The 24,138-nt window shown below is 36.3% G+C and overlaps 1 protein-coding gene across 4 annotated transcripts in view; it reads left to right on the forward strand.

Annotated features, from left to right (window-relative positions):
• Positions 1-1,742: 1,742 nt before the first annotated feature.
• The window catches only part of LOC130048513 (uncharacterized), a 33,526-nt gene continuing 11,130 nt past the window's right edge, over positions 1,743-24,138 (forward strand). For 2 of the 4 annotated variants that reach the window (XM_056145360.1, XM_056145361.1), the window contains exons 1-3: positions 1,743-2,417; positions 20,176-20,394; positions 22,051-22,284. In XM_056145360.1, coding sequence (XP_056001335.1) covers positions 2,384-2,417; positions 20,176-20,394; positions 22,051-22,284 — 487 coding nt within the window. In that variant the 5' untranslated portion in view covers positions 1,743-2,383. Of the gene's footprint in view, positions 15,815-20,175; positions 20,395-22,050; positions 22,285-24,138 lie in introns of all 4 variants that reach the window. The other 2 variants (XM_056145362.1, XM_056145363.1) reach the window with 2 other exon arrangements.

The following is a 24,138-nucleotide window of genomic DNA, read 5'->3' on the forward strand; positions in this document are numbered from 1 at the left end:
CACAGTACCATAAAACACCAGTAATGTAAAAGGGTAAGTGCACAAAATACCCCCCCCCCCCTATTTTTAAACACATAAACACAATGTATATTAGCCAGGGTGATATTCGACTCTCATCGTATTTCGTATAATTATGTTTGTCTCATTACTCACGCGTTTAGTTAATTGACATGTCGATTATTAGCACATCGAATTTTGCCATATGTTACTGAAATATCAATCAATCCAAAATTAATTACGTACGATTTTGTGTCAATTAAGAAAGTAATTAACAATTAACGGGAGTATAAAATTAAATCATAACGTACCATGGCCCAGAGCCGTTGGAAGCCTGTGATACGACGGGTGATTTGTGAATGAGCGGCGTGACACGAAACGTTTGTTGTTTACTGTTTATTTATCCGTGAAATCAAATTAATCTCTACAGTAGGTAAGGTTGAAACAAACAGAGGCTGACTAAATAACAATGGTTCCTCGTTAAGTAATCATATACCCCCTGCTAATGTTTGACACTTCACTCTTCGTGATAATGTCCACTGACAGCTATAGCTGCTGAGAGTAGTCTTAAGCATGGCGAGTGCAAAAAAATGTTTGATATATCAAAAGATGAGATAGACAGATTTTTACCTTCGGAGTATTAAGAGAGAGGGGGTGGTGTGGTGGGTGATAAACCTTGTATAGGGAGGACAATGTTTAACCATTTGACAAAAGTTGTGAGGCCGGGCAGAAAATGCTCTATGGGGACACAATTCTGTCCTCATAACTACATCCCCATAAACGTGATCCACAGCATGCAAAAGATGTAGATACAAAATATTAGATTTGTGAGGACAAGTGGTGTGGGGACATGCTCTCTCAAATATTCTCTCTCAAAGCCATTTTTTCACAATTCGAAAGAGGTAATTAGATAAACTTTATAGGTGTTCCTATAGCTATACCTAACACAGTACATTTTACAATAACATATCCGTGTTTTCTCTTCTAGACATTGTGAGGACATCCTCAGTAAACAGGTTTCATCGTCCACAGAGAGAGAGAGAGAGAGAGAGAGAGAGAGAGAGAAACTATTTATTCAGTCCGATTATCTCCCTATTATCATATACAGGTTGTAAATACATGTAAGTGTACAATTTTGAGGAAAAAAAATCACGAAATTGAATTTTAATATTGTAAGTGTACAATTTGGGGGGGGGGGGGGGAATCAGAAAATTAAATTCTAAACTGTTAGTCGCACCCTGCTTGTAATGGAGACATCAAATACGGATATCGCTGTGACAATTAGTGATACTTTAACAGATGCCAATCGGGTGTAGAATTTTTTTTATTACTTTCCTCCATAAAATGGAAAATGTTTTTAGAATGCTGTAGTTATCAATATAATTAGTTCGAACACATGAAATGCACTTTGCACATTAAATCTGGTAGGGGAACCGTCCCCTGGGCTTTTCCCCAGTCCAACATAGAAGAGTCTCTATATCGTGTTTCCTCCATGCATGTTCTTTAACAAGCAATTAAAACTTATTGTTCAAACAAGCGAAAGAGAAATAATTTCTCCCCCGACAACTCTTCAGTAAACTTTATTATCCTTAAACTGACCCGGACTGCAAACTTTGCATCGTTGTGATTGGTCGTAAAAACGTGTGTAATCTTCTGAACGCATAAACGCATTGATAACCCTATCGACTGAACTCTCGCGTGAATACGCTAATTAGCAAAAATAATTCGGCAACATGCAGCGACAATCGCTCGGCAGTTTATCGTAGAGAGGACCCCATGGCTTCAGAGATCCCTATCATTAACTGACTTTCAAGTTACGGTGTATTTTCAGACCCATTACATGTCGTTATATAAATACGTGTACACTATTATCTACTTCTTTTTTTGTGCGAGATGTAAAACTCCCTGCTCCCGATATGACTAATTCAGAGGGGTGCCTACGAACAATTAGATAACCCTAATTGAATCCTTAATGTATTTTAAGTACACCTTTTAGTCAAACAACCACGTGTAGCGGTGGGCGGAGATACGATGAAAAACACTGCATAGGATTTGTTTGTAAAAATAATATTGATTCAGTATTTGAAAGGCGTTACCGAGCCGCATGCGGAATATAGCGAACTGCGGACTGTGGTGAAAATTTATCATAACTTTAAGAGTATTGGATTTTCGGATATCTCCGGAATTTTATTCATCGACCATTTCAGAGAGCGGTGTAGTGTGTACGCTACAATCCCTTCACGGACCTCGTGTTTTCAAGTGACTTTTAAATCCCCCTTTCCTGTGTTGTGCACTTTCTATCATTCACACGGTTGTACTGTGACATATATAGTACACGGCTTGTAGACCGGTACTTCTGTGAACTGACCTATCTGGACATGTTATAATGCCGGTTCCCAGTTGTCCACGAGATCCCACAGGTAAGAATGGACCACTTTTTTTTCAACAAAAACTTCTCAATTTATTTTTTATTTACTTTTTCCACTTGACATGAAAAGGTGATCGCTGTCATTCTTTGCGAGCCATTAAAAACCAGCAGGACAAAACGCTCATGTTAAGTTAACAGTGGTTTTAAGGCTTTGTGTGTATTAGAAGCTGTGACCAAATTATTCCATTTGTATTGTGACCAAACGTTTGGTTTCACAATGTTGTAGAAACAGGAAAAAAATAGTGGGGTTAATCGGCAGAACAATTCATGGAAAAACCAATTGTTTTATTCACAAAATGATAATAGCGCATTTAATTTATTCTTCCTTCATTGCAATGATCTGATATCAGACGGTGTCTTAGTTGGCATTGTACGAGGTTCATTGTGTGGACAGTTCATATTCCGAACAATGACGATATTGAATCACGACAAAGTCAGATATCGAAGAATCTGTAGCTTTAAGAAAATCCAGCCACATTACAATGTGTAATTACTGCGTATTTAAACTGCCAAATTAATTAATGTTCTAGAATAATGCATCTTTATATGTACAATGTACCTGTGTTTATTTCTAAATATAGGTGTTCAAAAGGAATATGCGTCTTCGTATTGAAAATGCTCAATGACAGTTGCAAGTCTTTATTAAAGCCTAATTTAATTGAAAAGATTTTGCAATATTTTAAAACGATGTTGACACACATGTGCTTAAGGCGGATTTAAGAGTGGAATTTTAGGTTCTAACATCGACATGGACAAGTCCAATACAATTTTACTAGACGACTTTTCATAGGACACATGCCTATTCAATTCTTCTTGTAAAAATATGGCCAAATATTTAAAGAAAAATTACCTGTGGTGAAAAGATCTTTAGCTAAACACAGTTCGCTATTAAGAACTTACAGGTCTCCGAGAAAAGAAGATTATTCCTTTATTCTCTATTTAATATTAAAACAAGTCAACAGATGAATTTTTATAAGAGTTTGGTGTTTAAACAGGGACTTCTTTAGAGGTCAAATTTAGGACAGTTCAAAGTATTAATGAGATTCCGATTGCATTATTGCGTCTTGAACGTAAAGCGTGGATGACTCAAGGGAAAACAAAAGTGGCTAGCTGTGTCCTACTGTTTCAAGTGGAGGCCAAATTTAGAGGGGTTTAACTTTGATATGGTTTCCTCAAGTGGAGGATTTCTAATTGAATTGTCTTCATATTTCAAGTATATTTTACCATTATTATGTCTGATTCATGAGAAAAGAAGGTTTGATACCGTTAACATAGGAAGCACATTTTTCCTTTGTTGAACTGAATCGAGAAGGGTAAGCGTTCGGGTTAATTTGGAGGGGTAATCTAATTTCCGTTATTTTCAGCTCGTACAAAGAAATTGTTAACAAAGTGTTACTGATTTCTCGACTTCTATTTAGCGATGTTTAATGCACCAGTGAGAGGGAGAGATAGACAAGCTACTTGTCTCTATCTCGGTTTTGATCTGCTCCTTGTTAAAACTCTGCTCCGGGCACCTTAAAATGCAACTCTTCTGTCGAAATGTTGTTAACAAAGACACCCAGTATTAAAACAATACCATATAGCCATGTCATTCACTCGTATCTCCAAAATCATCAAGCTAAACACCTGAAGACGTTTTAACGACTAAATCTGTGATCTAAATATTTTTCTTCTCATTGTGTGGATTCTGTCGGATTGGTGCCACACGTCACGGTACAAGATGTCTACCACATACCCCAACCATTCACAAATCCCCGTCCGGGCTCTGTTTCCTGATTGTTGTATCAGATAGCTTAATATTTGCTTAGAAAGAAAACAGGATTAGCGATTTGACTTATCTTCATCTGCTGTCAACGTGCAAAATGTCTACAGCCATCTGGGACTAATAAAATTTCCCAGACTAGGTGCACCGTCAGAGCTCTAACATGTGCAACAAAACTCTTATCAAACTGCTGCCAAAATTAATGTCTTATTCGTTCCTTGAAAATGTCCATGCTGTTTTACTCAACCATAAAGAATGTCAATATTATAGAATCGACAAGAGAAGTCTTTGAAGACCATGCAGTGCACGCCTTCTCTTACACATTTAACGTTTCATTCTTACTTATTCTTCCGCCAAATTTCGAAAATAATCCGAGATAATAACGAGTTCACCATTTACTTTGTAAATATGTACTGAACACTACTTAAAGCACTTAATTCATAAGTCGTCCACATGTTTACTACCTACAAATGTTGCTGTAATTTGTATGCTTGTTTGCTTTACCTAATTCTGTTTTGTCTCTGAGGTTCAGTCTACTCACAGGAAAACGCCGGTTATTTATTTTGTTCGCGATAAGAGGTGTCCGGCGCCCGACGCTTCGAAAAATTTCCCGGTCACGGTTGGTCCCGAGAAACAAAGGAATTTTAACCATCCTGACCCCTGACCATTTATCTCGTGCGATAACCGAAGAAATGGAAATTAATCGCTGGACCACGTAGATATTTGAAAATCTGGAATACATTTTCTTATCTGGATGTAATTACAGAATGCCATCTCTTCCTAATCCATTCATATCCATCACTTTTCATTTGACAAGGAAGGCTAAACAATCTACCATTTTACGGTGCATGCACTGTCTACTAAACAAATAAACTTTTAATTTTCATGCTTCCATAAAACGTCGATGGGCAGAATCCATAAAGAGGTTATCTAAACGTTTTACTTCTTCGCAGTTCTGTATCTCTGCCATAAAACGTTTACAGGTCTGCGCTTGGACCCCTCCGTCCGACACTAACTACCGACCACGGGTCGTAAAATTCAGTGGATTATCGGGACGCACCGGACAATGGTACACGATCAGACTTAATTATTTTCCATGTGCTTGTTAAACATATGTCTGTTCGCGTATGTGCAGATGCAGGGCGATGGAGAGTCATTACAAGATTTTAGATTAGCATCAAAAAACCCCAATCCGCCCTGATCAGAGACTAAAATCAATGAATAATCGTCATTATTCACTGTTCTGACAGTTGCGAAAAGGATTTTCACACGCATTCTTTTTAATGGCGAGTTGTTCTAATGCTCGGACATCAGGGTCATTATCAAGACGGGCTGCAGATGGATTGTTATTGGGAAAAATTCAGTGTGTCAATTCAGCATGCTCTCTCTCTCTCTCTCTCTCTCTCTCTCTCTCTCTGAGCTCTCTCTCTCTCTCTCTCTCTCTCTCTCTCTCTCTCTCTCTCTCTCTCTCTCTGAGCTCTCTCTCTCTCTCTCTCTCTCTCTCTCTCTCTGAGCTCTCTCTCTCTCTGAGATCGAGCTCTCTCTCTCCCTCATTATGCATTCTATCTCTCATTATACATTATAAATGCAAAGTGTTGATGTTGTGTGCGAAGTTTAGATTTCCTGCTGATAAACAGAAATACTTTAGAAGTTGTTAACGACAGCGAGTAGTACGAACTTAATAAAAGGTAAACAACGAGCACTGATCAATAGGTGAGAAATAGCAAACACTCCATCTGCCGAAATTCATATAAAAAATACTCCTTCAATTAAACAAGGTATTGACAAAGGTGTCTGTTTTAAATCAATACTCTTTGTTTTCGGGACAAGGAAACAAGTTTTCACAACTGTTGACTATATAAACCGATATCGACAATAATTCATCAATATGCAGTAATTGGAGATTTGTTCGGACTTTGGTTATGTGAAATCTTAAGTGGGCCATTCTTGTGAAGTCGCGTGAGTCTTTTTATCGGGTGTTCCGTGTTATAATGGAAATGTCAAATACTCCCATAACATCTGAATTGGTACGGACCATAATCTGGTCAAATCAAAATACCTGATGGTGTATTGATTACTAATTTCCTTCCCAACGAAATGATGGGATTATCCAGTTAGGATGTATATGTTCTACAGTTTCGTTTACTAGTATTTCTAATGATGTTCAACGAGTGCAATAAACAAATCCACGGTTACCTAGAAATCAAACATCTTTTTTTATTCTTTCTAAATTTACAAAGAAAAACTCATACACATGTAATATTGCATATATTGCAAATACGTCTAATCGTCAAATATAAAATAGCATCATGTGTGTAAACACAACCCCTGTTTCTGATAGGAAATATAAGAACAAAATTGTCTGAGACTAGGTTCAATATCACTGAATTCACACATGCTGTAGAGATAATGAAATGTCACGCTGCTTTGCTCGTAGAGAATATGACCGAAGTCTGATATGTCTAAAATTCTGACTGTATGTAATGATTTTTTATTTTTTTTTCGTCTTCTATATTTCCGGACCCGTGTCAAGTCCTCCACATACAGTATGTAGAAGGAATTTAATTTAAAAAATACTTCGAATATTTTTTCCTGTTCCATTTAAACACATAATATATTCTCTCTCATATTGGGTTCGAAAAATCAATGAGGAGCGCCATACATCATTACCGTTTTATTGAGTATGCACCAAGGTTCTATGTTTGGGAGATACCAATCATCTTTAAAACCATTCGGAGGGACGCCTAAGACAGTCTTAAGCCGTATAAAACGAGCGTTCTCCGGAGCCTCCTATTTGATGTGTCCTCCGCGCGCTCTCCCTCGAAGAGACAGGTGCGTGATGATTAGGTTCGTTAAATGATTTTAAGACAATCTTCGCCAAACGATTGAAAGTTTCGGCAATCCATCTTTGCAGTTGATAAACAAATGTGACGTGAATCAAAAAGGTGGATTGATTTTTCCATTAATTTTGAAAGCCGTCTTGGGATACCGAAAAATTGATGGCATACATTTCTAGACCTTTTCATGGTTGATCCCCATGGGGTAGCAAAACATCCTTGCGACATTTCCCCAAAACGGCATTCTGTTCAATACAACAAACTCGCGTTGTTTCTGTGCATTTCAAAAACACCCAAGACCCCGGTATTCATAGATTTTTATCTTAAAGCTTATAAGTAACATTGCTCCAGTGATTTGTCAAAATTAACTTATACTTCATAAACATGTACTTTTAACTAACTTTAAGGATCTTTAAAGCATTCCAGCGTTAGAAACCCGTATCCATGTTTCTGGAACGCTTGACTGCAAGTTTAATTGTTTACGTGAGGACCATGGTCGATACAATCATTGAACGACCTGTCCAACAAATGAACAATGAAGTACCATTCTCTGGACTTACAATCTCGTTATGACTGATGTTAGACGGCCTAACAACGCTATACAATCAATAAAAGCAGATTCTTATGTTATAAGAGGATATGAAAATGAACAGTGTATTATCGCTTCAATTTACTCAGACCCCACAGTTCGATAGACCGTTATCGGAGATGTATAATTACCGACCAGGACCCAGAATATCAGATACTGAGAAAATGATCTATATTCAAAGGATATTTATCAGGAAAAAAACCTGCGCTGCAACAACCACCGGACTTTGTAAAGGAAATCGAGGGAACCTATTTATATCGGTATCTCGGATTTTAACTCATGGATGTATGTCTCGAAAGTCACTTTGTGCACCGTTATCAATCGAAACAAAATACTAAAACAAAAAAAAGGAAAATACATAACTATCATTGAACTCTTGTTAAAAAACAAAACCTAAAATTGCCCAAAACCACTGAGGCTTTTTCCGCTCTCAGTCGTTATCAGATTGTGTAGCTGGTACGCAGTTACTGTGAGTAGTCTCGTGGTTTTTTATTCAATCAAGATCCGGCTTTTTAAAATTTTTTATCATTTCCACTGATGCATGTTAAAGATTAATTTTGAGAATTCATTAAAAAACAAATGCAAATAAATTGAACTCGTGGTAGTTATCATAAGCGTGTATTTATCGGGTGCAATTAAAGAAAAGTAGTTTGTCATTACTACAAATTAAACGAACACCATAGCAAACACCGTCGTTCGCTGGACGAGGTAATGTCACCCTAGGTAATGTGTGAAAGATCGGATATTGCCGACCAGCGTGTGGACTCCGTCCTCGACCTTTCAATTTGTTTAATGAGCTATCGTGTCATTGAGATGAATGGGGAAATATCTTATGGGCAACAATCATTGAGATTAATGGCAAAATATCAGATGGGCAACAAAATTTGCCTTTTATAATACGCTCTATCGCTTGAGAAAAAGATAACTATATCAGGTTATGGCTGCATTGTGCAACAGATTCACTACAACATCTTGGCTCGAAAGAGCAAGGATGCGCGGTCTCAACAGTGAAACACATAAAACTGTATCAAATATTTATTTTTACGAGTGTTTTACTGCCTCTTAACAATGAGGCAGTTACGATTTATTGATTGATAATTGGAATTTTCTCCGTAGATGTGTTAATTTGAATGGCGGGATTCAGCACACACATAAGCAGCCCGGAGTTGTGATGGTGGACGCTGATCAAACGACATCTTAATTCTTTGTCTTTTTTGAATATCAATGATCGATAAAATGCAATAAAAGCAGCAAATATTCTAATAAAAATCTTGCTCTGCTGTAGTTAAATGATACTTTGACGGGAGTGTGATTGGGGTATTAAGTACGGATTTTCACTCTTTGCAGACATGACCCAATTAAATTGTCGTTATTTGATCTAAACCCGAACAGATGTCAATTCTGAAATCTTCTGGTCCAGGACAACTGTTTACAGTGGTTAAACACTCTACGTGCAGGTCCCCTGTCCCGACCACTCTCATAAAGAACGGATGCTAGTCCACCCTGAACAAACCTGTATTGAATTTTAAATAAAGGGTTTGGAAACATTTTTTCTGAAGAGCTTTCAAACAAAATTAAAACTTGTTGAGGGCAACGGGCGTGTTTTGGGCAACTAACAATCTGCTAGGCTTTCTGTTCAGAACCCAGATGACCACGTGAAAAGTTTTCCGTCCTTGACATCGTACAATATATTTTTGTAGGAATACATCATAATAGTCTCTCGGAAGTGATATCTTAAAATAAGTATAACGATTGTATGGGACTAAGGATCTAAAAGAGCTGTCATACGCTAGTTACAAAGAATGGGGAGCCCAGTTGTCCCTTTAAGTAAAGTTGTCAGGATATTGCGGTTTTCTCACCACACATGACGATAACAAAACCTCGTGTCAACGGAATCTAGCGAAATCAAGGGCATTTTTGCGTTGCCAAGATATTTTCAAAGATTTCCCAGAGAAGGCATGAACAGTGTTCTTTTTTATCTTTCAATACCTTTTTTCTGGAAGAATTTAAATAGAGTGACACTTTCATAAATTCTTTTAATGTTGTCTTTTCCGTTTGTCCGAAATAATCGCATAATCCCTTTGCATGGGGCAGAAGAAGTTACTATGAAACCTCTTGTTCATCTTTCATTGTTATTGAACTTGTATCTTTTATTCATATTTATCAATGTCGTCTACGACAGGTAGAATGATTTTTGCAGCGGCATTAAAAAGAAAAATCTATATATGCGAATTAACCCATTTGCTTCTTTCGAGCATAAAATAATTTTTGTTTTTTGTTGGTGTCAAATGTTATTTTAATAACAAAACATCAATATGCGAAAGCTTAATTAGAAAAAAATGCACTATCTTCAATCATGTTATAGAAATATAAGATGTCACAGGGGGATTTCACGTTCAGGAGACGGAAATCTGTCAAAAACTATTGAAGATTAAAACCGTCTCGTTTCATTATCTGTGTTCGGATAATGCAGCAACTCTCATGTTTCGTATATTGTCCCGACAAACAAAAGATGTCTCGTACAATATGGTAGAGAGTTGAATGCAATACGAGAGAGATTGATGAATCGTAGGCTCTCATAACAAACTTAATGAAATATTTGAATAACTGATTCAATTTGTAATACAATATTAGAATTTACTAAATAATCCATGGAGGGTTACGTAAGTATGTCCGAAATAAATGGAAGCGATTCCATTTGTAAAGTACCCCTAGGTTAAATACCCGATTCCTATTTTGGAAGTTTTCTAGCACACAAAGGACGAGTTATGTACAAAGTGATGTATAACATCGGTTAATATGAATTATTAATTGTTCAACTTTGTCAACATGCATTCCCACGAGCTCTGATCAACTGGTACGACTTCACGATTCCATTGTAAGAATACACTTTATTTCCCTTTCCATTACATTGACTCCTTCTCTTTTATGTTCTCAAACATTTTGAAGGGTTTTAAAAACAGATAATAGAACCTCTTCTTCAATTTTTGTGATGGGCGCAGAGATGCTCAGGGAATACTAAATGTTTGAGAAGATTGATTGTTTCATGGTGAAAAAAAGTTAGTTCCGTAACATTAAAAGCTAATTGAAAATCAGATTGACAAGAGCTATCAAAGAATTTCGTTCGGGGAGAACATGTTTATGAAATTTGTTCATTTAGATGAATGTGATCTTGCATATATTGAATTTGATTCCCGATGTAAAAATGTGCTGCTCAGGACCGCCATATTCCAACGGTGCGTCACACCCTGCATCCATGTTTTTCTGCACAAAATGCGTTACTACTAAGAAATACCCTGTTCGCACACATTAGCGAGTTCAGGAAGATTTCAAAGAATAGTCCCTATACTTTACACCTGGTGCTCATTGAACTCGTTTTTCATCTTTGACGCCATCTTGCTTCTGCAAGATCCAGTGTCATCAAGACGGTTGTTGTTTAGCATGAAGAATAAAGAGGAACAGAAATTGGAGAACCCATCGTTTAATCAGTGGTTTAGCGCGTTCTTCTTCGGAGGCAAATCAGTATTGGATACAGAGATCTTCGATAACATCAAGTCTCTGATCACACGCCGGTGGATATATTGTGAATTTTGGTCTTGGTTATGCGGGTGCTTGGTTTGCATGGTTTGAGGGTATCCGCCGTTTCGCCCGCTCTGTAATCAGCGACGTCGGTGCGTCTTTACGATCTTTGATTTCTGCTATCAACAATAGCAAATAATCACGGGAATATGACCAAAAGATGAACTTTGTTGCAAGTCCTTTAAACATGCTCACAGACATTGACGTGTCGCATTAAACTTAAATATCCAGTTCTTATTGGCATTTTTACGCGATAGTACGTTTAGGATTTATGGGTTGGGCGTTTTATTCATAAACACGAATTTAGTAAATTATGGGGTAGTCATTTTTTAAATTGGTCGTTTAACGTTAAGGCTTGCTAGAACCTATGTGACCTTACGTTTTCTTGGTTTTGTTCTAATCTAATACAGAAAGTCTTCTCTCGTTCAATTTCTTCTCAGCATTTGAAGTTTATTTTATTGAAATTCTGTCTATGCTATAGAGATTTTTCGATAAAATTCTTCCTTAGTGTTGAAAGAAAACACATGATATTGTTATAGGAGACAAGAACGTGTTTTCGTGTATTGGAGATAAGCCGTTTGTCTAATCTTACAGTGAATTGCACGAATACTTTATTCCATAACATTCAACAAGTTGTATTGTTACAATGTATAATGTCTGATTTTATCTGCTAAATGTTCATTCTGTCACTGCCTCGTTTTCACTGTTTCGATACTGGTTGATATATACATCTAGCGCTATTTGTGTTGTGTGTCTGAGTGCAAATAACAGTAGAGTAAACCCCATCCTTGACGGCGCCCACCGTACAGTGGCGAAATAAAAGGTGGACGGATTTGAGCAAAAGTTGAGTAATGTTATAATTTACGGAATGAACTTATAAGACAGCAAGTACGCTTGAATCTGCTTCCGACACGCTAGATTGTTGTCGGTCCAGCGAGCACTGGAATTTAAAAAAAAAAATATTTTAAATATGTTATAGAAATCAACATCGATTTACCCGTTCCGGTTTATGATTCATTGTACTCTTTACAGATGGGGGAGTATTTTATTAATTTGAATTTTAATAAAGATGAATATTATTCATTGAATGAGCATTGAATTTTGAAAACACATTTAAAACCGATTTTCTCTCAGTAGCACATGCAGCCTACAACAAAAACGAACAAGAAATTGAAGTCCGCAAACCAATTTATTTTATTGTCTTAGAGCAATTTCTCTTTCCTCACCCAATGTTTTTTTTCCATGCCAGTATGCGTCAATAATTAGGGCTTTTAATTGCGAGGTTCCAATTCTTATTGATACCATGAGTTGAGCAAGTGCGTCCATATTGAGAAATAATCTTTATAGCACACATGTCGGCGCATTGGATTAATATGGGACAAACTCTATGATTATAGTTCGAACATGAAACATTGTCAACTTAAAAAAGGAGATTAGAGGGAATCTAGATTATTCCAAGATGAAGAGGGGAAAGAAAACATCGGCTGAAAAGATCCATCACGACTCAAGCTGAGACGATGAGAGCCAATATTCGATAGAAAATACTTTTTTACACGTCTGTTGATTGATTTTCTGTCTTAAGATTAGAAAGGCAGAGTAGGTAGGGATTTGCAAGAATAAACAATTGTCTTGATAAAATATTTTCTGAGATTTACAAGATTCGAATCATAGACTACTTTTTTTTTGTTACGCCACTTGTTCATCTCGGCTGATTGTGCTTCCTAGTAAATATACCACAAGAAAAACGTTTATGAGACTAAGTGGTTGAAAGATAAATATCTTAAAACAAAACAAAATTCTGGCAGTTCTCCCTAGGTGGGCCTTTGAAGTAGCTGCCATCACTCTACAAACTCTCTCCGTATTTTCTTTATTTTGACAGCGGCAATGTTCAGCGATGTAGTTGTTTCTATATAATTCAAAGAACTTTTTTGGAAAGAATTTGGCATGTAGAAATTCTGCATCTATATATCTCAGAAAATCAATTACAGTGACAGTCTCATAATTAGCTATAGGACTCGAAAATAAGTATATTAATGGGAATCTGTTGTTTTTTCTACAAATGCCAGACTAGGCTTAGAGAATATTGCAGTATGCACGATCTTCTGTAATATCAAGAAATTTAGTTTGGTTATTTTTTCGCAGACTTCTTGGACGAATTTTTTTTGATATTAGTAATGACCATAAAAATGTCACTGACTGGGATTTAATGAGGAGATAAATTATATGCGGGAATACACTGCGACGCTTCACTCTAGCTTACTTCATGAGGAGTGCTAGCGCTTCCTGTAACGAATACCGGCATGATCTGTTGCAGTTCATAGCTTTATGTATTTTCAAAACTGAAATTTCTTTCTTATATTTACATTTTACTTTCATTTCTATCGGATTTTGAAGTCGATAAAATAGACGTACTACATTTATGAAGATTCATACGCGCATTGTTCACAACTGCAATGGTATCCATGAGGAAGTGACTGTCATAATTTGTAAAGATATCAAAGGCAAAATGTAAATGTATTAAAATATATGTAGCATCTTTACTGTTCTCTTGTTCATGGATTTTCACGTGACAGAAACTAAACTCCGACTTATCGTCGAGTTTTCTGAACACATTTGTAAAATTAGAGTTTCTGTCACGTGATTGAGATGTACTGTATTGTTAGTATACATTATGCTGCAATGGCTTGTCAAAATGATATCTAATGGAGTCTAACGAACAATGATGGATTGAGAAAAAATGAGGGTTTGTTGTTTGAACGTGTAAGTCTGACGAAGCATGCACAAACTTCCCATCACAATCTGCAGAGTAAATTAAAACAGGGGTTTTTATCTCGCTGAAGTTAATTGGGTGTGATAAAATTAATTTATCACTTTAGACTTTATCAGGTAGGGGTCGATAAAAATATATCCGAACGTCTTGTTTCTAGCAAACTGATCCGACTCCCGGGTGCAGTTTTGTTTACATTTTTGAAAGATCCAAAGATTGTAGTTTTTGATAAGTCTGCATTTCGTTATGCGTCATAAACTTGTCATTTGCGGTCATTAGTCGGACCATTAGTGTTTTCAAATCCGACAAAATACGAACTTATTTTTTGTTAATTTGAATGAGAAGGGTGCATGAAAACTTGGATCATTACGCATCACTCAAAACATGAAATTTAAGGTATGTCCAAACACACACCAATGAAGAGGAACCGTCTTGCCACTAAAACGTATAATTTTTAACCACACAAAAAAATACTTTCGATACCCGTATGCGCGAGGACGAGTGGGGCGTATTGTGTAGTAATTACCTTACATTGATTAACACTGCACCCTGTTCGATTTTATACTTCAACATTAATAAATCGTTACTCATTCCTTTGGTTTGATGTAATTTCATGTGTCAACCGTTCCTAAAATCACGAAATAAACAATTTTCTCATCAGTAGTTGTGGCCGACAAGTGGCCAGGTCATTAAGTTATTAAAATCCAAAGGTAGAACCGCTCTATTGAGGGAGCATCACGGTATACAGATTTTCTATTGTTAAAACTTTCATATTAAATGGAAAATGCGACAGACTCCTGCTGACTGGAACGAGTACCCGGTATTGTCAAGACGAAAATCTGCCAAATCCTCTTCCATTGCCAATAAACGGGGCACCGCATGGGAGGGAGAAAGCACTTCGCATGATACAAAAACGTCCAACTTCAGCCATCAACATTCTCAGATTTCGTTTCTTTCTCTTTCCAAGTTTTCATGGGTAGGGACGTATAGTTTGGTTTGATTTGAATTATTCTGGTAATTTTCGTTGAGTAGCACCCTTTCCAGTAACACATATACATCTATACATATTTAGTGTGTTCTATAAATTCACAAATAACCCCGTCATAGAATTCAATATGCATTGAATATAAATACAGTCTACACGTTTTCAAAAGAAAAGAAATGTATAACTTGATATAAACAATTTGATAACTCTAAGATAAAATAATTCGTAGGATTAGTTGCTTTGTATCACTTACGCATTCCTTTAAAGCCTAACAAAATGCTATCGACTGTTCAAATTCATTATGTAATTTGAGACATCTACAGATGTGAAACTTCTTGATCGTTTGAATTTAAAGTGCAGTATATGGAAGATTTACAATCTCTAAACCTTCTGATTCATGTGTTCCTCCAATTTATGGTTTATTGACACTGTTTATGAGCTCACTTAATAGCATTTGTAACTTGGAACGCCTTAGACCATTTTTTTTCTAGTCCAATAATCGTTGTGTATATTCTATATCCTCGCAACTGTGCATTGTTCGCACCCGAGAAGGCAATCCGATGCAAAGCACCTTTTTTTTAAGTTGAGGACAAATTTACATCACAACAGCCATTATTCGTGTTTTTAGTGTACCCCTACACTGCACCCCGTTCGGAGATATAGAACATTCTTCTCGGATACTAGAAGAGGATTATCAAAATGATGTTAAGGAATGACGAGTGAAAATGAAATTTGTTCGGAGTAACACACTCGTGTTTGGTTGTTTCTCCCGGGAGGACGACTGATCGGGACTAATATTCAGTTCAAAATTGGATTATTTTATCTATTTTTTGGAATAATCGAAAAAAGAGGAACCAATGAAGACTTGCGGTAATTAGTCTGTACTTTATTCTTTAAATTTTAAAGAAAAACTGTATTGAAACAGCTGGTGTTATTTAAACACCATAGATATCAATGTCTAATGTTGAATTAGCATTTTTTAACAAACTCAAGAGTGTTTGAATATCGGAGTGTTTTGTCAATACAAGAGTTTAACAACCGCGCGTATCGCATGGGTTTTTTGAATGTGTATAGATGTACATATTTGATATACATTAATCATCTCATATAACTAATTTACTGTTCACATAAAATGCACATATTATCTGAATCATCATTTTCTGACTCAGTTTCAACTAATTAGGTCATGATAGCGAGTCGTCCATATTGAAACCTGGGTCTACACTTTTCACCTTTAAATAGAGATCCCCTATTTGTACGTGTAACTTCATTCTTAATACACATAATCGGATGTATGCTCTGAATTTTAATGCGACGTGGATTAAATTTTCAGTTACTCACAGAAACAAATATAAAATGGCGTTCAAATGGTCCGTTTAAGATTTTGTGTCGTTTCCAATTTGAATGACGTTCCTGATGATAATGTCGAGATTGTTTGATGACATAGTGCAAGACCATTATTAAATTCATCAAGGACAATCAAATAAGACCTTGAAATCCCGGGCCTTCGCGTATTATCTGCGATCTTTTATCTTCAGTCCCTCATATTGACTTTCTCCAGCTATGGCTGATTTATATATTGAACGACAGTCCTAGTAATACTATGTCCTTCTCTTTATTTCTCATTGAAGCGAAGTAATTACATCCATAGAAAGCTAGCTAAGTAAATACCCACGTAGTCAAAAGTCATCAACTGGTTTCATTAGACTCTCTTTAAAACGGGCATAAAGGGACATACTGATGACCGCAAAATGCAGGAAAGAACGGGAAAACAGGGCCCGTCTACGCTGTCATCTTATTAATTACTTTATGGGCCACAAAATGAAAGCTTTGTAAGTTTTATGATATTATGAGGTATCGCACTTAATCTAAATCAATAAAAATATAAATTTTACAGTCGATAAGTGAGATTTGTCAGGAACTCGGAATTCAGGTGGGTACCCGTGGACCGTTCAGATTTATGGTTTATTTGAACTCCGTCCATCGCCTTCCATTTTGTCGTATATTCGTATTTACAGATTAGGGTGTCTCGGGACGTCACGCTTAATCATATACTAAAGACACCATTGTATAAAAATCAGCATCAAAATACAGACGGTCCCAGTGCAAGAAAATTTCCAACATAAAAATTGTCATATGATATCTAACAGCACATTGTTGGGTATATATGCAGATGACAGGTACATTGTAAACCCGATTCCTTCACACCTTGATACGCAGAACCTAACTGCATGATTTATGCTTCCACTTTTCTATACAGTACGGCGACATTACGTGTTGCGGTTCGGCGGTAACGAGTTTTCTATTCATGGTCATTTTCTACTCTGGCAAAATGAATGCATTTGATAAATGTCATAAGTAACCTGCACAGAAACCAAACGTGGTATTTTCCGCAGAAAAGTTAATTGATATTGCGACCTTTTTTAAATCTTGTCAATTAATTGATATATTTCCAATATCGAACTTCTCAAGATTTTTTTTTATCTTCTGAAAAATATTTCACGCCCTTTGTTTGCCAAATGCTTGAATTTGAAGTTGTCTAGCCAAACATATCAATACAAGCGTCTACATGGTGATTAGAACCTGCTTAAGTGGAGGCTATGAACAGTAACAGGCTTGTTCGTGCCCACTGTTGTGGTGAGACTTCTGTTTTCGCGCCTTCCAAATTAACCTCGTTATAGGGCAGGTGTTTCATTGCTGTCACTACCTTTCCAATACAAATCTCTTGTCAAAAAAGAACTGGATGGTTGCTGTTTTTCCTCGACAGATTGTTTAATGTTCTCATTCCACTTGCTGATCAGCAGTGCCCCCCCCCCTCTCTCTCTCTCTCTCTCTCTCTCTCCTAATATTCTATTCTATATCATGACAATTGCTTTGGATACGAATGTATTTGCTATAAATCAAATGTTAAAAGCAATCTATAATCAAAACGAAGAAAACCAGCCATGATGTTATATATATCAATCTTTCTCAAAGCCTCTATCTCCAGGATTTATAACGGCATGAATTATTTACAAATGCCTCTCAGATTTTACATTCATTTACGTCAACAAAACGCTTGAAATACGTTATCAGGATACAATCAAATAGCGGATTGTGATTGGTCATAAATAATTTTGCATTCATTGACAAATAGTCAAAGGGTTTTGATACATTTTGATTTTTTAATGGACGCTGGAACTTCTTTACGATTTGATGACAGATACCCATCACGGTAGTTGTCTATGTCTGTCCTCCGTCAATGACACGCGTAACGAGAACGAGGCTTGATTTATTTGATGGAGCAACTCTCTTGTAAAAAGGTCTCTCATCCCTGATTATTTGCGTCTTGATTCCCAGTAATAGTTTTATTACCATCGGCTTAAATAGCATTGTATCCCATTCCCATCAAGTTTCTGTCGTCCTGTATCAAAATAATATCTACATCTGCTGAGGGTTTGCCGGTAATAGACTTATGCTGTTTCATTGTCGACCTGTCAACGTAACATAGAAATTTACATTCATGAAATGAAACAAGTACAGTGATGGAATATAATGTTATTTGCTCGTAATTTAGGGAATATATTTTCTGCAATAATTGGCTTCACTGATTATGCAAATCATTGCTATATGCTTCCATTGCTTTTTACACCCCCCCCCCCCCTAACACACAGTACGTGTCTATCTTCCTTAATCAATGACTATGCAGTTTGCAAAAAGAATCTCCATGACATCATCCATATATTAGGAGAGAAAGAAATTATGAGATTTTCTAATTACATGCAAACAACTTGTTATAATTGTCTGATATCTGATAGCACATTAAAAGCAGAAAATCATACATCAGCATGTTCATTAGTATGTATATACCGGTGTAGTATTTCATTTATACGTATTTTAATACTCGTGACAGGAAGTAATATAATTATCTTCTTGCGTTGTTTCTTCTCTGTGCATCAATTACTGAGCCCGGTGGCAATGTAATTACACGTTGTAAACATCGCTAGCTAAATACCCCAAAAACCTCCTGAAATCTTACGTAATTGGTGCATCTTGTTGCATAATTAAAACGGGGAATAATGTGTTGCTTCTTCGATGACATTGTGAAAAATGATGGTTTCACGTTAAACTTTTAATCAGGACTGTTCTCTAATTAGGGCTGGTATCTAATTGTATCTTCCAACGAAACAGCCATTGCTGCTACCCTTCAACTGATTCTGAGGCGCATGCGTCATCGCGTGACTTTCCGTTCGGGGATCATTGATTGTATTCTATCGTGGCAACAAGAAAGTTCAGACGCAAACACAGAACCTGAATGTAATTCACATCTCCAAAAAGTTCATACTTCTTCTAAAATCGTGATAAACATTTTGACGTGTTTTGCCAATAAGTGTAAGCTTTTCGTCTCATGCACCAGTATAACTGATGATAAGCAAAATGAAAATAGATTTAATTGTCGGACTTTAAGATAGGAGGAAAGTGTATTATTCATAAAAAAGTTAAAATGTTTTAAGTGTCCACTTCATAGGAAGTCATTGTACATATAAGAACGTTTAACAGGGCAACTTTTGACCTTTCAAGGCGTTTCAAAGCAGTATTTACATAAAATCTACAAATTGAAATAGCTTATTTATTCAATTGATTTACATCCTCTTAAAGGCAGGAAATATAGTCAAACAGAAACTACTTAATGTGGGGTCGTGGACTTACCTCAGCGACAAGTGGTTAGTCCTTTCATAAAGAAGTTTACATTTCATCCTAATTGACAAATTAATATCTCTGTTGGGTTTAGGAGGAGTTTGAATATTTTGGAGGCAGAACATAATTTGTATATAAACGAGTTTTTATACGATGGGTAGTATTCTATTATTTGCTGCAGGGCATATCTATTTTTGAAACACGATGTGTATGTTTTATTAGAAATTCCTGTCTTCCTTTCCGTATGCCGTTATTCATATTTCAAAATAGATACTAGGTGAAGTAGTTCCATTCTTGGAGAATGCACCTCTTGCACACCAAGATGCATATCGAGTATCGCTAGAAAAAAGCTGGTGAAATTGGTTTGCTTGCGCTGTGTGTACAAAAATCAGTTATATGAGATCTTGCTATTATCACATTTACATCCCAGAATTATCTATGTGCATGCAAAGCTTGTTTGTTTGTTTTTAAAATTAATTTACATGTGTATTTCATTATTTATTTATTTATTATGTGTGTGTGTTTTATTTAAAACGGAATATTTTTGGTTTCAGGAAAAAATATCACATGTCCACACCACAAGAGCAACATCTACTGCAGCTCTATCCACAAAGGGATCGTTCAGGACTGTGTTAACGACGATATAGCGGGGGGATGGGTGTCCTGTATGGACATTGATAAACCATGCCCGATAAACGACTACTGGATTAACAAAGACACCGTGTATGTCAAGGATGGCTGTGGCGGGCGGATCCACCTGTGCTACACCAGGGGTAAGGTCAAAGCCGAGAAGAATTAAGGTCAAGGCTGAGAAGGGTTAAGGTCAAGACTGAGAAGGGTTAAGGTCAAGGCCGAGAAAGGGAAAATCAGAGGATACATGCTCCATTTTTGCAATTTTTGCGAATTAGAGAACATAAATATATATGCATTATCGAAGAATCGATCTAATTCTATTTGCAGACGATAGATTTCAGACTCCATTTTGTCATGAAATTGAAACGAGAAGAACAAAATACAATATATATTATTAAATATCTACATTAGAATAGTGTTTTAATGTGTGGCGTTTTCACAGTTTTATTTGTTTAAATGAGCAAATGTGGATTTAGACGTGAAGTACCATTTTCACTTTATACGCAATAAACACGCTGAAATGAAATAATGAGGACCTATAATTGCATAATACTTTATGCATAAAACATTGCATCAAAACTTCAACTTTTATTAAGTGTTGAGAATGGTTTTGGTTGGGAATGAATCTTGTCAAAATTTGACCAATTTCCAATATTTGTCCTCTACGACTCCCGAGCAACCAGTGGGGGTAAAAGCTAATTGACAGCTGCAACATGAAATACAGTCACATATGAAAATTATGACATCCTCCGGCTCTGCTTTTACGAATGATATTTCTTGTTAATGGTATTAGACGGTTAGGTTGCAAGTTGTATAAAACCCAAAATTGCGTTAGCTTGACAAGAAAATGTAATTGGTGGTTCTAAATTAGTTTTAGGATGTGAAATTAGCCCAAAAGAATCCATTGGAAAAATGGAATCAAATTGTAAAAGTAATTCTAAAAAATGGACCCACGAGGAATTTTCAGGTGCCGCTTGATGAAACTTAAAATGTTCACGCCTTCAGCATTGGGAATACATGTTTGAAAATTTACGGAGTTTTGATACACAGGGCGATACAATAGCCGTGGTATTGGCGGGCGCTATTTTGTGTTATGACGGTTTGATTTATTTCTGCAATTTAAAAATGAATAGATTAATAGAAAAATTAGATATATGGATATTGATAATATTGTTACCTACATGTATTTAGAAGCCTTCAGAATAATGAAATATCAATTCTAATGTTAAGAAACTTGATTATAAGAAAGATTTATCAAAAGAAATAATTTGAATATTCTATTATCATATTCTCCATGATCCTCTAAAAAAGTAAAATGGTTTTTCGAAACTCGGTTATTGGGAATGATCGCTTATAAAGATATTCCGTTGTAAGGTATCTTCGGTTATAAGAATCCCCATTATCTATTTTGTAACATAAGTTCCTGTCAATAGTTAAGTTTATTCCGACTTTGTCTAAAATAGATATAAACATACCGTAAAACCATCACTAGGGTGAAAGTGACATACAAAACAATGAAGAGTAAAATATAAACAAAAGTTATCCTTTGTTGTTGATAAAGGTACATGTATATTCAGCATGTGCTTGTTAATGTTTTAGGGTAAGGGATTTCTGTAGAGATATAAAGATCATACGTACAGTGTATGTGGATAATGGGGAATCTCGCTTATAAGGACACCCCGGGAATTCGTCACAGACTAATATTTACGCTCATTTATAGCTGTTTATTTATTTTATTTTTTTTACATGGTACACTTGAGATAAAACGAGTCAGTATTTTGATGTGGATATTTCAGATGCCCCAGCAACACAAACCAAAGAAAGGACAATGGAGTGTCGCCACTGGAATTCCTCCTACAAAGTTTGTAAGGTGAAAGACGCTCAAAAAGTACGGAGCATTGAAAAAATTGCACAATTTCCCATCACAACTGGATCCCAGTGTAACAAAGGGATTGATTACGGAATAATAGAAGACTCCATGTGGATTAACAATGGCTGCAATGGGATTTATAAAGTGGAATATTATTCAGGTAAACGTATAAAACAAAACGAAAATTCCACAATTTTACTTCGAGATACACCCCTGCCCCTGAAAGCGAGCATCGCTGTTCCAGCACCTACTGAACCCCGTCTGTACCTTTATTGACGAAGGACCTGAGCGGCTTTGTGATTCTTCACTGCGTTGTGAAATCCTTCCGTCGTCTCCCTGCAAACTATTTTAGATCTGGCTTAAAAGATATGATATCGGCGTCACGTCTTGACACTCGGTTCATTTTTTTTTTTTTTTTTTTGTTCTCTCTTGTGCAAAAACCGAGCAATATGGACTCATCTTAGAACCTGTGGGGGTAAATGCAGATTCTTCGAACTAATACTATTTGTCGCCTGGTCTGTTAATAGCATGTTAATACGCGGAATTTTTCTCAGAAGTATTATCGTATCATTTTTAATACTTCCTTGGTGTGCACAGTTAGGCATTAAACATCGGTGTGAATTGTAATTCTCTCGCTGTTTATTATAACCCTTGTCATTCATAATTATCGACAAACGCCAATTTCTTCATAGCAGAGTCATTTTTACAGATTTAATCTTAATTAACTGATAAACCTAAGTCGCTGTTTTCCCCATAATGTGACTGAGTTAGACCACGTTTTAATCACGGAGATTGTCCTTTGACGAAGCACTCTCTGGTTAGGAAAGCTAATTCACGCCTTGTCATCTGGTAAAAAGAATAGTATTTAGCGATCGTATGATTACCCCATTTGAATGAATAATTTCAGCATTTTTTGCGGGATTTATGATCCATTATAAGAATTAAACAGAACTTAATGCTGAGTGTACGTGGTTTCTGCTATTTTACAGAATATGATAAAGACCGTTAAACCCGTATTACCCATACAGAGACAATAGGAACTCTTGCGTGTAAGCTGTGCGTAAAATGCCTTTTTGCACCATAAAACCCTCAGTCATTTGTAGTTTATGGTTGCTGTTTTATTCCAACGAAATGTAACCAAACGCTGGTTTAATGAATCATTCCGATGGCGGAGTGAACGCCGTGTTTATAGAGAAGCGAGTCCAAATCCCCTATTGACTCCATAATGTCTATCCGGGTTTTACCATCCGGATCCGAGGTTCAGAGTCACGGAAATACCTACTAGTACTAACTTCCACATCCGGTAACGGCCAAATATATTCGATTAGACTTTTATAAAAAACATAAATAGGTTGAAAATAATCTCTGAGTTATATAAAGTGGTGTCCATCTTTTCTTCCTTAAGGAGGTGTACTACATTGTCATAATGGCTGACTTCCTTTTAAAACATGAATGAAAATTTAAATATCAGCAATATAAAATTTTGTCTATTCCTTCCCGAGGTGATTGACTAGCTGAGTAGCTCGGTCGCTTAGCGTAAAAAAAAAAGGGGGGGGGGCGTGTCGACAGCTAAACTGTAGATCGCGGGTTCGAGTCCAGCAGGGGTTTTAAAAAATTTCAGATCACTTTCTACAAACACTTCATTTTTTTTAAATTAAATAATGTAGGTAAATTTGAAAGTTTTCAATTTCAAAATACAGTCCACTCCACTTATATTGAAGTCGGTTATACTGAAATATCTGTTATATTGAAGTTAAATTAAACCCCCCAGGAGCAATATTTGTGTATTTCAGCATTGGTTATATTGAACTTTGGATATAATGAACAATTCAGGTCGGTCCCCTGAATTTCATTATATCCGGAGTAGACTGTATGCTGTACGTATCCTCCACTTTTCATACATATACAGAAATAAACAGAATGAACATAATATATTATGTAAATGGTGGGTAAAGGTACAATTTAAAAAAAAAAAGAGATGAAAAACAAACAAACTATGGTAAAATGTTGTCCA

The sequence above is a fragment of the Ostrea edulis genome, chromosome 7 (assembly GCF_947568905.1).
Source record: "Ostrea edulis chromosome 7, xbOstEdul1.1, whole genome shotgun sequence".
NCBI lineage: Eukaryota > Metazoa > Mollusca > Bivalvia > Ostreida > Ostreidae > Ostrea > Ostrea edulis.